Here is a 15,974-nt window from a genome sequence, read left to right on the forward strand (position 1 = left end):
GGCCCAGCTAGTGAACCAAATGAAGGACGATTTCCAGAGATGGGATGCGCTCCTGTTGTCGCTGGCTGGGTCCTATTTGTATTTCAATGTCTCCCCATTTTTATTCCGCAGTCCTTTAAGCGGGTCAACAGGGTGATCATGGGCTTCGTCTGGGCAGGCTTGCACTGCCAAATTTTAGCAGCTATTACTGGGCGGCTAACATAGCCATGATCAGGAAGTGGGTGGTGGGGGAGGGGTTGGTGTGGGTGCGTATGGAGGCGGCATCTTGTAAGGGCACCAGTCTGGGGGCGTTGGTAACTGCGCCTCTGCCGCTCCCGCCGCGGGGTACTCCACCAGCCCCGTGGTGGTGGCGGCCCTGAGAGTTTGGGGCCAGTGGAGGCGGCATGTGGGAGCATCGGTCTGGGCCCCAATTTGTGATAACCACCGGTTTGCCCCGGGGAGTATGGATGGGGGGGGGGGTTCCGGGTATGGCGGAGAGCAGGGATTTAGAGGATGGGGAATGTGTTCATAGAGGGGAGCTTTCTGAGTACGAGGGTGCTGGAGGAAAGGTTTGGGCTGGCAAGGGGAAACAAATTCAGATATCTGCAGGTGTAGGACCTCCTTCGTAAACAGGTGGCGACCTTCCCGCTCTTACCACTGAGGGGGATTCAGGATAGGGTTATTTCCAGAGGGCGAGTAGGAGAGGGGAGCGTCTCTGACATCTATAAAGAGCTTATGGGGTCGGAGGACTCGCAGACCGAGGAGCTGAAGCGCAGGTGGGAGGAGGAGCTGGGAGGTGAGATAGAGGATGGTTTATGGGCAAACTCGTTGAGTAGAGTCAACGCGTCTGCAACATGTGCCAGGCTCAGCCTGATACAATTTAACGTTGTGCACAATTTAAGGTTGTGCACCAGGCTCACGACAGTGGCCCGGAGGAGCAGATTCTTTGGGGTGGAAGACAGGTGCACAAAATGTGCGGTGCACAAAATGCGCGCGAGGACCAGCAAACCATGCCCACATGTTTTGGACATGTCCAAAGCTTAGGGCATTTTGGCAGGGGTTTGCGGACGTCATGTCCAAGGTTTTAAAAACAAGGGTGGCGCTGGGTCCAGTGGTGGCAATTTTTGGGGTGTCGGAAGATCCGGTAATCGAGGAGGAGAGCGAGGCAGATGTTTTGGCCTTTGCTTCCCTGGTAGCCCGGAGACGAATACTATTGGCATGCAGGGACTGAAAGCCCCCAAAGTCAGAGACCTGGCTATCGGACATGGCTAGCTTTCTCTGCATGGAGAAAATTAAGTTCGCCTTGAGAGGTTCGCTGTTAGGGTTCACCCGGAGGTGGCAACCGTTCGTCGACTTCCTTGCGGAAAATTAATCGTCAGCAGACGGGGAGGGGGGGGTAGTTTAGGTGAGAGCAGGGGGTAATAAGGGTGGGACCTGTACGAAAGGTAAACGGTTTTGCACTATGTGTATGGTTTCATGTACGTTGTCTATTTTGTTGCTGTTTCTATACCAAAAATACCTCGATAGAATGTTTATTAAAAAAAAATTAACGATCAAGAACTGGATGTTCAGGGGACAATTTCAAAGTCTGTAGATGATGTGAAACTTCAAAGCATTATAATCTGTGAGGAGAGTGTAAACTTCAAAAGAACATAGTCAAGTTGGTGGCGTGTGTAGTAGATAGATGGCAGATGAAGTTCAATTTGGAGAAGTGTGAGGTGATGCATTTTGGTAGGAAGAACATGGGCAGACAATATAAAATAAAGGGTAAAATTCTAAGCAGGTTCAGGTGCAAAAGGACCTGTGTGTAAATGTGCATAGATCATTGAAGCTAGCAGGACAGGGGGAAGAGAGCAGATAATAAAGCTGATAGTATCCTGGACTTTATTTACAGGGCCATAGAGTACAAAAGCAAGGAGGTTCTGCTGAACCTCAGCTGGAATATAGTGTACAATTCTGGGCACCATACTATGAGAAGGATGCGAACGCAAGGGACAGAGTGTAGAAGAGGTTTACAAGAATGGGTCCAGAGATTAGAAACTTCAGTTATAAGGATAGATTGAAAAGGTGGGACTGTTCTCCTCGGAGAGAAGGCAGCTAAGAGGAGATTGATAAACATGTTCAAAATCATGTGGGGATGGACAGAGTAGATAGGGAGAAACTGTTCCTGCTCGTAAAAAGACCAAGAACGAGAGGCAGCGATTTAAAATGAGAAGCAAAAGAAGAAAATGTAATAGGATGTGAGAAAACATTTTTTTCACACTGCGGGTGTCCAGGTCTGGAATGCACTTCCTGGAAGTGTGGTGGATGCAGGTTCAATCAAGGCATTCCAGAGAGCATTAGATGATTACGTGACTAGAAATAATGTACAAGGGTACAGGGAACAGGCAGGAAAATGGCATAATGTTCACTTGGAGACCGGTGCAGAAAAGATGAGCCAAATGGCCTCCTTCTGCATTGCAACAGTTCTGTGATTGAATCTAAACTGGCGAGTGTTCCTGATTTTCACAGTTCTTGATTTTTAAAAATAAAGAATATTGACAGTACACAGACAACACTTATGCTGGATTATCACCATCTCTGGTACCTTGCCCAACTGATGGTTCATGTCGGAGTTTAGATCATTAGTAGTAAATATCTCATCAACTAAGAGAGAAATTAACCCAACAGCACCAAGTCCCCTGATATTTCTGCAATCTTTAAAATTGCAATCCAGTACAAGGCAATGTCTATATATAAGTCAACATTATTTAAAAACAAGAACTGTAGAAAATGAAGAACCATTATCAAGTTGGATTATACTAAAAGAGCCAAAAGCTTTACTTCTCTAGACTTGAGGGTGCAGAACTTTCATCACTGATTTTCATAGTCATATGCTGATATTATATAAGGATCTACAATATACAAACTTCAATAATTATTCAATGTCATTATACTACTTTATTTCTGTCTCATTTTTGTTGGCATCTGGGGTGACTTCAAATGTTAAAATGAGTAATGTCGGGGAATGACTTTGAAAGCACTGCGGGGAGGACAGAGGCAGTGGAGCTTTGGAATTAGCCTCGTAGAACATGGGAGGCCAGATAGGAGTGCATTGGAAATCAAATCTGGAGGTAACAAAGGCACAAATGCGGGTTTTAGCAACAGATGAGCCGAGGCAGGAGCAAAGTCATGTAAAATTGGGGAGGTATAAACAGACTGTCTTAGCTTTGGTTGGATACGAGGTTGGAAGTTTATTGTGGGGTCAAATATGTTATCAAAGTTGCAAACAGTTTGGTTCAGACTCAGACAGGGACAGGAGTTGGAGAGGGGACTAAAGTCAATGGCTTCAGTCACTCGCATCTTTTATTAAAGGAAATTTCTGCTCATCCAATACTGGATATCAGGCAAGCAGACTGATAATTTAGCAACAGCAGTCATTGCAAGAGGTGCTGGTGAGGTGGAGCTGGGTGTAGTTTGTGGTGATATGCTTATGGGCTATATCAACAAGTGGCAGTGCAGACACACCATGCAGTCTCTAGACCAGGGTCATATGACTAGTGGCTCCCATATAAAGGGAGACACATCTGGTCATCTTCAGAAGACTGAGAGGGTAATCAGACATACCAGTGAATGGTGCTAGGTGCAGATTCCAGAGGCGTAATAAGCGAACTTCATAATAAACTTGCTCTGTAACAGATTGTATCTTACCACACGAGACTCAATAAAAGATTCTGGTTTGGACAAGTCAGAGTATTTGGCAGATTCCTTTGTAAGGTATAGAGGACCAAACACAACATCTGTACAGACTGTATAGTTGATTGTTGGGAAGTATGTTTCCCGGGGTGTTTATTGGCTGTAACCTGCTTTGATAGATGTTTGTAATAAAATACATTTAAAAAAGAATAATGAGGAAGATCACAAGAACTTTGATGAAGCACTTCGATAAGCATTGTTCCCCGAAGAAGAATGAAACATTTGAGCGCTATATGTTTCATATGCATACCCAGAGATCTAGTGAATCATTTGACAGTTTTGTCACGGACTTGAGGCTGAAGGCCCAGTTGTGCAACTTCAGTGACCTGAAATCTTTGTGAATCAGTGACAAAATTGTCTTTTGGGATAGCTGATGACAAGCTTCAGGCGATATAATTGCGGGAGAAAGATTTGGGCTGGTGCTGGAAAAGGCAGTGAAGATTTGCCAGGCAACCGAGATAGCTGCACAAAGAATAGGTGCACTCTATATATGGGAGCCACTAGTCATATGACCCTGGTCTAGAGACTGCATGGTGTGTCTGCACTGCCACTTGTTGGTTGGAGGTCGCCCACCATCCATCCATGATATAGCCCATAAGCATATCACCACAAACTACACCCCGCTCCACCTCACCAGCACCTCTGCTCAAAAGTTTTTTGCGCCAATGTGGAAGAAGAAGCCAATGAAGAAACATGGTCTCAGTGCAGGTGGCCATTTTAAACCAGCAAGTGGCAAAAGTGTGGCATTTGACGTGCCCCACGGCAATGCCCGGTCTTTGGAAAAGTTTATTCCAGGTGTGGCTGTGTTGGGCACTTTTCAAAATAATGTTTTGCGTGTTCTACCATGGACCATGCACGAGTGGTGCATGCAGTTGTTAGATAAATATTGAAAAACAGTTTTTCACTGATCTAATCATGGCGAGAAACCAGAAGAGTCTGAAAAACAAAGATGAAAACAAAATCTAAAGAAAGAATGAACATAATAAGAATGTTCTGAAAACCTTTACGTCCGTATTGAAATTGATGGCGATGCTGAATGGTGCTTTCATACGTTGTGACTTTGACCCAAAAGCGAAGGCCAAAACAGTTGACAGTAGCAAACAGCATCTTGCAAGGAAGCGAAAGAGAAAACAACTAGTAACACAAGTATGAAGTCTTACAACACCAAAAGTCCAACAGGTTGATTTGGAATCACTAGCTTTCAAAGCACTGCTTCTTCATCAGGTGACTCACCTGATGAAGGAGCAACGCTCCGAAAGCTAGTGATTCCAAATCAACCTGTTGGACTTTTGGTGTTGCAAGACTTCATACTGTGTCCACCCCAGTCTAATGGCAGCATCTACATATCATAACACAAGTATGGAAGTCATGGGCATGACACAGGCCTTCCCAAGGCACAGAGCGAAGAGCAAGAGAAACAAGACCCCGGTAAGTAAACCAGTCTCTGAAGAGGGAGGCACAATGCAATTGGTACAAAGGAAACGGACACTTGTCAGGCACAGCATGTTTATGGACACCTTAGTAAAACACATTCACTTTACTAGCCACATATAATGAATGTATAAAGTTTAATGTTCAACGTTGCCTGAAAAAGTATATTAACATTTTGTGAGGAAAGGGGATATGGTGATATACTTTTGGGCTATATCACAGATGGATGGTGGGCGACCTCCAATTGTTCACTGGGCTCAAATCAAAACAAAAATTTATGCAAAAAAAGGTGAACCCGTTTAGCCAGGCTATATTTACAAACAGAGGAGCTTATTTTTTGGAGTATAGTATTTTTAGTGGAAGATTTTGATTTGGCCCACCTAGATTCTGCTGCAGGCGGATCTGCCTCTACTTTTCTCCTGTTCGTTATATAGTAGTTTAGGCCTTATTGCAAAACTTGCTGAACACATTCTCATACTGTTTCCACTCCATGGTGGAAAACATAGTGAATATAATGAAAATGGTTCTGAAGGAGAATATCAGCTTGTGCTGAGAAAGATCATTTTGAGATAGCAATACTCTTGTGAATTCTGGCTAGTTGATCTGGTACAGTCTATGATAATAATAATTGTAATAATAATCTTTATTATTGTCACAAATAGGCTTACATTAACACTGCAATGAAGTTACTGTGAAAACCCCCCAGTCGCCACATTCCGGCGCCTGTCCGGGTACACCGAGGGAGAATTCAGAATGTCCAATTCCCCTAACAAGCATGTCTTTTGGGACTTGAGGGGGGAAACCGTAGCACCCGGAGGAAGCTCACGCAGACATGGGGAGAATGTGTGGACTCTGCACAATCACCCAAGCGGGAATCAAACCTGGGTACTTTGAAGCAACAGTGCTAACCACTGTGATACCGAGATAGATCAGGTTAAACTGTATAAGGTAAAACTAAGCCAGCTTGTACCTATGCCCTTCTCATGACCAGTTATGACTTTACTTTGACGATTTCTAGAATTTCTCCTTGCTGCCAAAAGAAAGAGAAAGCGAACATCTCCAAAGCTTACTCCTATTTGAGGAGTTCTGAGATGAGGGGAGAGGAGGGGGCCAGGGATCACCATCGCAATAACAACATTTTAAAAGTCAGTTTATCCTCAATGATAGTACTGCACTAAGACAGTAAGGAGGAAAATACATTTATTTTCCAAATAGACACCAAGAGACTCTTTCTAGCGTATTTCAGAAGCTTTTCACAACTATTACTATTAATACGCATTCATTAAAAAAGTGTTGCAAGGCAGCGGCTTATTTGCCTTGTCTAGTTCACCATTTTGACTACAGCAGTACTTTAAGCGATAATATTTTTGCTGTTCTGATATATAGTCCATTGAAGAGCCGCACTTTAACTGAAGCAACAATTCAGCAAATAATATGGGGCATAGGAAGGCAAGGGGGAAAACATTTCAGCATAGTAAATTTGGGGTGTGGCAACCTGAACAAGATGCTCTACAATTACTGCATGCAACTAAAATTAGGGAGAGATGGTGGCATAATGATAAAATCACTGGGGTAGGAGACTGGATCGACTGGGCTTGTACTCACTGGAGTTTAGAATGAGAAGGGATTTCATAGAAACATAAAATTGTTTCTATGAAATTGTGACTGGCAGCAGCACGGTAGCATTGTGGCTAGCACAATTGCTTCACAGCTCCAGGGTCCCAGGTTCGATTCCGGCTTGGGTCACTGTCTGTGCGGAGTCTGCACATCCTCCCCGTGTGTGCGTGGGTTTCCTCCGGGTGCTTCGGTTTCCTCCCAGAGTCCAAAGATGTGCAGGTTAGGTGGATTGGCCATGATAAATTGCCCGTAGTGTCCAAAATTGCCCTTAGTATTGGGTGGGGTTACTGGGTTATGTGGATAGGGTGGAGGTGTTGACCTTGGGTAGGGTGCTCTTTCCAAGAGCTGGTGCAGACTCGATGGGCCGAATGGCCTTCTTCTGCACTGTAAATTCTATGATAAACTCTATGACTGGACAGGCTACGTGGGAAGAATTTTCCCCATGTTGGGGACGTCCAGAACTAGGGTCACAGCCTAAGAATAAGGGGTAAGCCATTCAGGACTGAGATGCGGAAGAACTTCTTCTATCAGAGAGTTGTGAACTTGTGGAATTGTCTACCACAGAAAGCGGTTGGGGCCAGTTCATTGGATATATTCAAAAGGAAGCTGGACGTGGCCCTTGCGGCTAAAGGGATATGGCGAGAAAGCGGGAGAGGGATACTAAATTTGCATGATCAGCCATGATTCATATTGAATGCTCGTGCAGGCTGGAAGGGCCGAATGGTCTGCTCCTGTACCAATTTTTTCTATGTTTTTATGTAATCCAGAGACCCAGGAAACATGCTTTGGGGACACGAGTTCAAATCTTACCACGGCAGCCGGTGGAATTTAAATTCAATTCATAAATCTGGAATATATAGCTAGTCTTAGTTCTGGTGACAATGACAGCTATTGTCCATTGTTGTAAAAAAACATCTGGTTCACTAATGTCCTTGAGGGAAGGAAATCTGCTAGCCTTACCTGACCTGGCCTACATGCAAGTCCAGACCAACAACAATGTGGTGGACTCTTTAACTATCAAGAATGGGTAACAAACGCTGGCCTTGCCAGCGACACCCACATCCCATGAAAACAGTCAGTATATATACAATTTTAAAACATTTCAGTAATGTTATAAAAATGTTTATTAAAATTAGTATTTTTAGCAGAACCAAACAAATCCTCATTTTAGGAATATAATAATTCTCTGCTATGGATTAAAACAGATGCAGAGGGTTGTGCGCCCAGGAACGTTGAGGGGAATAAGAAAGCATGTTGTATTAAATGAATTCAGTCAATGCTGGAATAGCACAAAGCTCAAGATTCATGCAGTACAGAGAACGACTTTCATGGTTAGCATTTATAGCTTTCCAGCCCACCCATATACTTTATCCCTTACAATGTTGCTTGCGCTTTTCCATTCAGAACCAACTGCAATGTTCTACTTCTTAAAAATATAAAAAAAGTGGGCTCTGGGTGGTAGAGGGAATTCAGACAGCTTGTTTCTCATCTCCCACTATTTCACACAGTATTGGTACAAATTAAAGAGTGATTCGAAAAAGCATTCTCCATCATCCTACTGCGAGTATCTGACGAGTTTGGACAATTTGAATTTAATAAATTGTGCTGTTCATCTGAGTGCACTAAAGGCACCATTAAGTGGCTGGGAAACGTCAAACTGAAAGTTGCACTTAGATTTGGTAGAATGGAAGGAGTTTTTAAAATCTGCATTTATATTACAGCACTACCTTCTGAAATAATCTTGCAATACTCATTTTAGATTATGGGTAGCTTTCAACATAGGCAGTAATCATAGGCACTTTAGCTATCAGTGGTTAAAATCTCTCTTTTTCATTTGTTTTTGGGATGTGGGCATCGGTGGCTGGGTCAGCATTTGTTGCCCATCCCTAATTACCCTTGAGCGGCTTGCTATGTCATTTCAGAGGGGGGCAGTTAACAGCCAAATACATCGCTGTGTGGGATGGCAAATTTCCTTCCCTAATGGGCATTAGTAAATCAGATGGGTTTTTATGACAATCAGCAATGGTTTCATGGTCATCATCAGACTTTCAATTCCAGATTTTTATTGAATTCAAAGTTGACCATCTGTCATGGTGGGATTCGAACCCGGGTCCCCAGAGCATTACCCTAGGTCTCCGGCTTATTAGTCCAACGACAATACCACTACACCACCACCTCCCCTCCTCTCCTCTCTTGCTCAACTAACATGTCACTCTGGATATGGATTGCCACAGAGAGCCACAATTTTAGAAAGGCAAAACATCCCATTTGGTTTGTCCTACCCTGCCTATCAAAATACCAAATTCAGTTAGTTAACAACATTAGGGTATGCAGTGTCAAAGCAAAGACATAACTTGTCAGTCTTTGACTGTCTGATAAGATAGTTGTGACTGATGCTGGGTTCCAAAAGTGAAAAAAGTCTATTCCCCAGAATTGATATGCCTCATGTTGATAAGTAAGAAGATGCACATGTGCAATATTTCAGTTCCAGTGCAATCAGATTAAATCTGGCAAACCAAATGCTATTATAATCACTGTTCTTTATGTGAACCTCAAATAAAGGACATTAAATCTACATTCAAATTTAGAAACCCAAGAAAAATCCTGTGAGAATGTGGGGCAGCAGGGTAGCATGGTGGTTAGCATAAATGCTTCACAGCTCCAGGGTCCCAGGTTCGATTCCCGGCTGGGTCACTGTCTGTGTATGTGGAGTCTGCACGTCCTCCCCCTGTGTGCGTGGGTTTCCTCCGGGTGCTTCGGTTTCCTCCCACAGTCCAAAGATGTGCGGGTTAGGTGGATTGGCCATGCTAAATTGCCCGTAGTGTCCTAATAAAAGTAAGGTTAAGGGGAGGTTGTTGGGTTACGGGTATAGGGTGGATACGTGGGTTTGAGTAGGGTGATCATGGCTCGGCACAACATTGAGGGCCGAAGGGCCTGTTCTGTGCTGTACTGTTCTATGTTCTATGTAATTAGTCCACAGTGAAAGCAGAAATGCAGTGTTTGCTCTGCACAACTCCCAGTACCATTAATCCTCTCAGGACCCTTTTCCAAAAGAGTTTACAGCTTCATTAACCTGGCACACGAGATACATATTTTGTCTCAGATGCTAACTCCCTCCACCCCACAATATCTACATTATGCAAACCTTACAACAAACCTCCCGAGAACTAGAAGCATTTCCCAGTTACTTATGGCTCACACGGAGGAAAAACACAATTTCAGTAAATGGAATGTATAAAATAACATCGTCTACTGTATTTAGCTTAAAGTGTTAACCTAATTTCCCTTTCCAAGATGGGAGGATTTCAAACAGATATTTTAAAATTGGCAATTCAGTACAACCAAAAGTTTAGTGAAAACATTTAGCCTCTTCTCCAAGAAAATATATATATTTTTAAAGGATTACATAAGCAGCTCTAGCAAAACAAGGAGAGAATATTTAATATATAACTTCCGACTTATTACTGTTATTTGAAAAATAAATTACCTGGGCGACATCGTCCTGTTGATAACCCCGGCAATGTAATCCACAGAAAGGTTTCTTTGCTTGCTAACCCTTCCTAATAATAGCTCTGTATTAGGTTCATCCTGAAGCACAAGGTTGTCAGGTGACACACACACAGATATGAACAGCACTCTGTCAAAGGTAATTCCATGTTCAAACACAAACTGCACAGGAGCGTATAATTGTCCAGATTCTTAGAGACTTGGTTACAGCAGATATCATTTAGTTTAATCTCTTTACTAACTAGAAAGCATTACTTGTTTCCTGAATAGAATGCCTCATAACGTTGCTTACAGCAGCAGACTCTAGTTCCATAACGGTCAGGCAGTCCGAGTTATTAGCAGCAGCAAAGAGCACCTCCCCCAGCTCTCTCCTCTTTTCCCCCTCTCCCCAGCACATTCCTTGATGCATCAGGATGCCTTCAATCTACAGCAGTGATAGGCAGCTTCTGTTGACTGAAAAACGGGCACGAAAAGTAATCATGTGACTTCACTCAGTGTACCACCTGGGTCTACACAGACGCCTGCCAACCAATCTCCGCACTAGCAAGCTCCCTAGAGTCTGCACTCTTCCAATTGAACCCTCTATTTTCCATCATTTTACTCAGTAACAAAAACCTTGTACATTCGCCCAGCTGAACACAACGGCACTTGTTCAACATCCTTTGTCTAACACAATACAATAAATAAGAAGCAGCTTACCAAACAATCCTATGCAATACTGGCTGGTACTGATTATTTTCTTCTATCACAACAAACATAAAAACAAACTATACTTCAATTTAAACTAATACTTTTCCTTTTTGTCAAATTAACCTTTAATTGGTCATTGTCGCTAAAATCATACCACTCAATCTATTCAGGACATAATTTAATAGTCATGAATTTTCTTTCCCCATTTAAAATTTTCCTCCTCCCTACTGACATCAGCATTAAATGGCATAAGTTGTCCTCTCTAAAATGTCAGAGGATTAGTAAATGAGGAGGCTGACAGAAAATATACATGCAGCTAAAACTTACAGCACTTTTAAAAAGGCACAGGGAAAAAGGACACGTTACGGTTTATATTAGATCAAATTAGGTCATGATTTTTTGCAGTAGAATTCTTCAATTACATAATCTGGATTAAAAAAGTAACGCTCCTAAAATGGAGAGTTGCGCAGGCAGACTCAGATGTTGGAATGCCTGGTCGCCAATGACATTAGAGCAAATGAAGTATCATTACAATGGTCACAAAACAGATTAATGGCACAGCAGTGTTGGAATGGCGTCACTTTGTTTCGTATTCGCGAGTGGTGTTGCATGGCTTCACGTTGGATACTTTAGTCACTTTGGTACTTCACTTTCAACTACATGAACAACCTGAAGGAGCTTTAATCACTGACATTAGGATGGACTGTGGTGCATCTGTTCTCTCAGTAACAAAACCTTGTAATTACTGTAGTGAAATAGCCAAATGTTTTATAGGAGCATTAGCAATTAGGAGATATTGGGCACGAAAGAAAAAGTTTCCAAGTATGGTAGCGAGCAGGAACTGCTGTGAGCAAAAAGTTAAATGACCTCCACTGGGCCGCATTGGCTCCCGGCCCGGCTGTCATTCTCTCTCTTCCCCCCCCCCCCGCAACTGACAACCATGCCCGGGCAATGTGTGACTTCAAGGATGCATTTGTGGCTGTTAGTTGGGAGATGCCACACAGGTCTCCTCTGGAGTCCTGGAATGATCCAGAGGCGTAAACGTTCAGGGCTGCAGTGACCTTAATGGCCACCAGGAGCGGGTCCTTCTCGACCACGCGGTGCCAAGTCTGCAAGGACATGGCACAGGTGCCGCACCGTCCCCCTGTTGAGGCGGAGCCTCCTGTGGCACACGCTTTCCGTCATCAGTTCAAATGACCAGTGACGCTTGTACACCCTGGGCCGTTGTTGGCCTGTCCCTCTGGGTCCCTCCCTGGCCTGATGGGTGGCCGGGTCCTCAGGTTGTGGGGCAGGGCGCTGCACGTGAGCTGTCGCCTCAAGTCTCTGTTGATGGTGCTACCTTCTTCAGCGTCTGGCCATTTTGTCTGCCAGCAGCACCTTGAGGGCAGCCTCCAAGGGGTCCCCTGTAATATCTGTAAGTAATTGACAAGGGTGGGGGATGGTTAATCAGCGATGGCCTCCAGCCCTGTACATTCCAGTTCCCCATAGCTCTGTCTCTCACATCCGCTGGCATTCCTCAGGGTGCATCCAATATGCCTTGCACACACACCCCAGGCCACATCGGAGCTCCCGGGCACCAGAACGTGTACTCCAGAGACCCCTTGGTAATCTTATTTGGACTGAGCACTGGTTCCCTCCCTGGTGCACACACCGACCCTTTGGTTGCGGGTATTTTGCCAGTGCTAGGGCCCAGCACTTGGGTGTTGAAATATTGCTTTCTTCCTCTGCAGAATTGAAGCCTCTGGTGTTCAGGCAGAGCATCCAGGCTTCATGGTCTGGTTGGGATGCGAGGCAGTAACTCTCAAGCTGTGACGTGGCACGTGTACCCACAGTAATCCACTTGGGGTCTGTGAAGTGCTCACATGAATAAAATTGCCAATTCCCTATTAGCAATGGCCTTCAGCTGTGCACTCAGAGGCCGCCACGGTCAGTGGGGGTCATGAGTGGTTGGTGGGGCAGATAGCCAGTAGCTGCCCTGTTATGGGTACAGGCGAGCCGGGGGTGGCATGGTGGACCCGCAGGCCCTGGCGCATCCTACCGGAGCACTGGGCCAGCAACCCCAGTGCCCTGGATTGATTGCCCAGCTTTGAAGATGGCTATTCACCTCTTCGGAACCCTACAGCAGTTACTCCGCCAGCTTCACATTTTCAAAAGTCAATCGGCACCCGCATGACTTGCTGGGGAGGAGGTTAGATCAAATGAGGCCGTTAGATAGGAGTGCCATTCCTGTTAATGGTATCGAGATTGGCCACGGCGGGATCCTGATTTCACCAACAGGAACAGGCCGGTTGGATCGCAAACCGATCAGTGCCCGGAGTTCCCGATCTCTCCCGCGATCCAAGCGAGACCGTGACGCGGCTGGTACATTGCACCCATTAAGACAAGTGACCCAAACAATCTGTCAAAGAGGTAGGGTTCATAGAATGTCTTAAAGGAGGAAAGAGGTACATCATGGGATAAAGTAGACCCAGACTATATTGTGAGCAAATCAAAACTGTTTAATATAGAACAGTACAGCACAGAACAGGCCCTTCGGCCCTCAATGTTGTGGCCCTCATCGGTTGTTGGAAAATTGTTAGAATCAACTATCAAGGACGTAATATCAGGACATTTGAAATGAAATGAAAAAATGAAAATCGCTTATTGTCACGAGTCGGCTTCAATGAAGTTACTGTGAAAAGCCCCTAGTCGCCACATTCCGGCACCTGTCCGGGGAGGCTGGTACAGGAATCGAACCGTGCTGCTGGCCTGCTTGGTCTGCTTCAAAAGCCAGCGATTTAGCCCAGTGAGCTAAACAAAGCCAAAGCGCTATCCATCAGAGTCAGCATAGTTTTATGAACGTCAAATCATGTTTGACTAACATGCAACAGTTGTTCGAAGATGTAACAAGCAAAGTGGATAATGGGGACCTTGTAAATGTAGTATATCTGGACTTCCGGAAAACATTTGATAAGGTACCACACAGAATTCATATGCTTTTTAGGGGTGAGCTAGCTGCTATATTTCTGCTCCTAACATTCAAAATTGTTCAGGGAAAAGTTGTTGCACAGCACCAAAGAATGAGACAAGTTCAATTTCTCCAGCTTCACTCTAAAAATTGCATTAGCAGACTTCTGAAGGATATCACTTCTCAGTGCAGTGTTCAGAAAGGTCCAAGAAATTACAGGGAGATAATGGTGTCCTTTATTGGAGGTTCAAAACACCACACTGAGAGTCAGACAAGTTACTCCTGCATTGGGAAATGTGGGCATTGAGAAATGTGCGGGTCAACCCCTTTTGCAGGTTGCTCGCTGCTTCAATATTTAGACTAAGTGAATCTTTCTTTTTAAAACCTCCAATGAAGGCTTTGTTATCTTTGTAACTTCTGGAGATGCTGCACTGAGAAATGGTAAGCTGTCAGAATTCTGTCAAGATAATTTGGACATTCTGAATTCTCCCTCAACGTACCCAAACGAATGTGGCGACAAAGGGCTTTTCACAGTAACTTCATTGCAGTGTTAATGTAAGCCTTTCCTGTAACAATAAAGATTATTATTATAATTCCATAGAGTGGAGTTGGAAAAATTTAACATTTTTAATTGTTCAGTGCTGTGCAACAACCTGTGCTCCATTTTACCGTTGATAAAATGTACCCACGTTTACCATCTCGTCAGGCCAGTTCCATAAGTATTGCTTAAGCAGGATGAAAAAGCAACACTGTCTACACAACATCTCTACACTTCCATTAACGCCAGCCAACCTGCAAGCAAAATTAAACCAAAGTCAGCCGTTCCTTTTTCCTCTCAAGATAAGACAATTCACTTTAACTTAAAATTTCTGAATGGCTCGACTGTTGACAGGACAAAACACCGAAAGGTAGGAGACATTTTAGTGTGAAGCTCTAGATCTCAAACTTTAGGTGGGCATTAAATTATGTTACTTATCAATGCCATCAGACCAAATATTTGATTTAAAAATACTACACTTCTGTTATTTTTGGGTATAAGTGCACACAATGTTTTGGCTATGCATACACAGCTTAACAAACCATATTTTAAAGACCGAAATCTACTTGGAAGATTTTGCAATATTTTTAAGCTAATTTTCATTTGCTGCAATTTTGGTTAGATTGCAGCAAGCCTCTTGCCACAAAGAGTTTATTTTAAAAAGTGCATTCCAAACAGCATTGTAATTGAAGGTGTGTTGTGTCTATCTACCTCACGTGACTCAACACTTGTGATGTGACTCAATGTCACAAGATAGAAACCAGCTGTCAATAAAAAAAAACAAGGATACAAGTCCTGAACCTTTGATTATGATAAAGTGTATATGTTTACAGCCCAGGTGATGTATTCTTTCAATTTCTACAGATTACCTTTCAACATATACATAACACAAAAATCAGATGCATAACACGAAATCAGGCAAATAGAATATTTTTCGCAAAATGATTTACACATTCTCTGCTAAAGTACGTATTCAACTGAAAAGGTAATGAAGTATCACCTTGGAGAGCTGAATGGAGATAGGAACTAGTGTGAATATTTTATGGCACAGCACACCAATCTATTTACCCACTTTACTCTGACCACCACCTAGCTAAAGATTACCGTAGGGGTGGAAAAGCCAGTGGTGAGGGAGTGTAATGTACTTAATATTGGGAGTGTTCACCTGTGGGTGTTCCAACGCTGCGGATCCACTTAGCAGGTGGGCAAACTGCCACAGAGTAATATATATTATAAAAATAAAGTACATACACCCACACGCTGTACTCACGGTCGTCAGCAGTAATGCTTTGCATAGTTCCCCATCCTTACTACGCAGTACCTACATTCTGCCGCAAGTAAAAATACTTGATTGAAACATTAGCCTGAACACAGTTGTGCACCTTTTAGGTCCCATATTCAAAGTGATATGGAGCTGTCATTCCAACTGTGGATCTTGTGCGGCAAAGCAATGACCATGAAAGTGAGGGTGTGTTTAAAAGTAAATACATTTTTATTTAAAAACACTGGATTTAGTTGTTGAAAAGTGGC

At 43.7% G+C, this 15,974-nt stretch overlaps 1 protein-coding gene across 4 annotated transcripts in view; it reads right to left on the bottom strand.

Moving 5' to 3' along the window:
* fnip1 (folliculin interacting protein 1) overlaps positions 1-15,974 on the bottom strand; it is a 151,283-nt gene that overhangs the window by 101,493 nt on the left and 33,816 nt on the right. The window contains exon 1 of one of the 4 annotated variants that reach the window (XM_038795935.1): positions 10,250-10,666. The exons of the other annotated variants lie outside the window; for them this stretch is intronic. Within the exon in view, the coding sequence (XP_038651863.1) occupies positions 10,250-10,260 (11 nt within the window). The 5' untranslated portion in view covers positions 10,261-10,666. Of the gene's footprint in view, positions 1-10,249; positions 10,667-15,974 lie in introns of those variants that run through there. 4 annotated transcript variants of the gene reach the window in all.

The sequence above is a fragment of the Scyliorhinus canicula genome, chromosome 4, assembly GCF_902713615.1.
Source record: "Scyliorhinus canicula chromosome 4, sScyCan1.1, whole genome shotgun sequence".
NCBI lineage: Eukaryota > Metazoa > Chordata > Chondrichthyes > Carcharhiniformes > Scyliorhinidae > Scyliorhinus > Scyliorhinus canicula.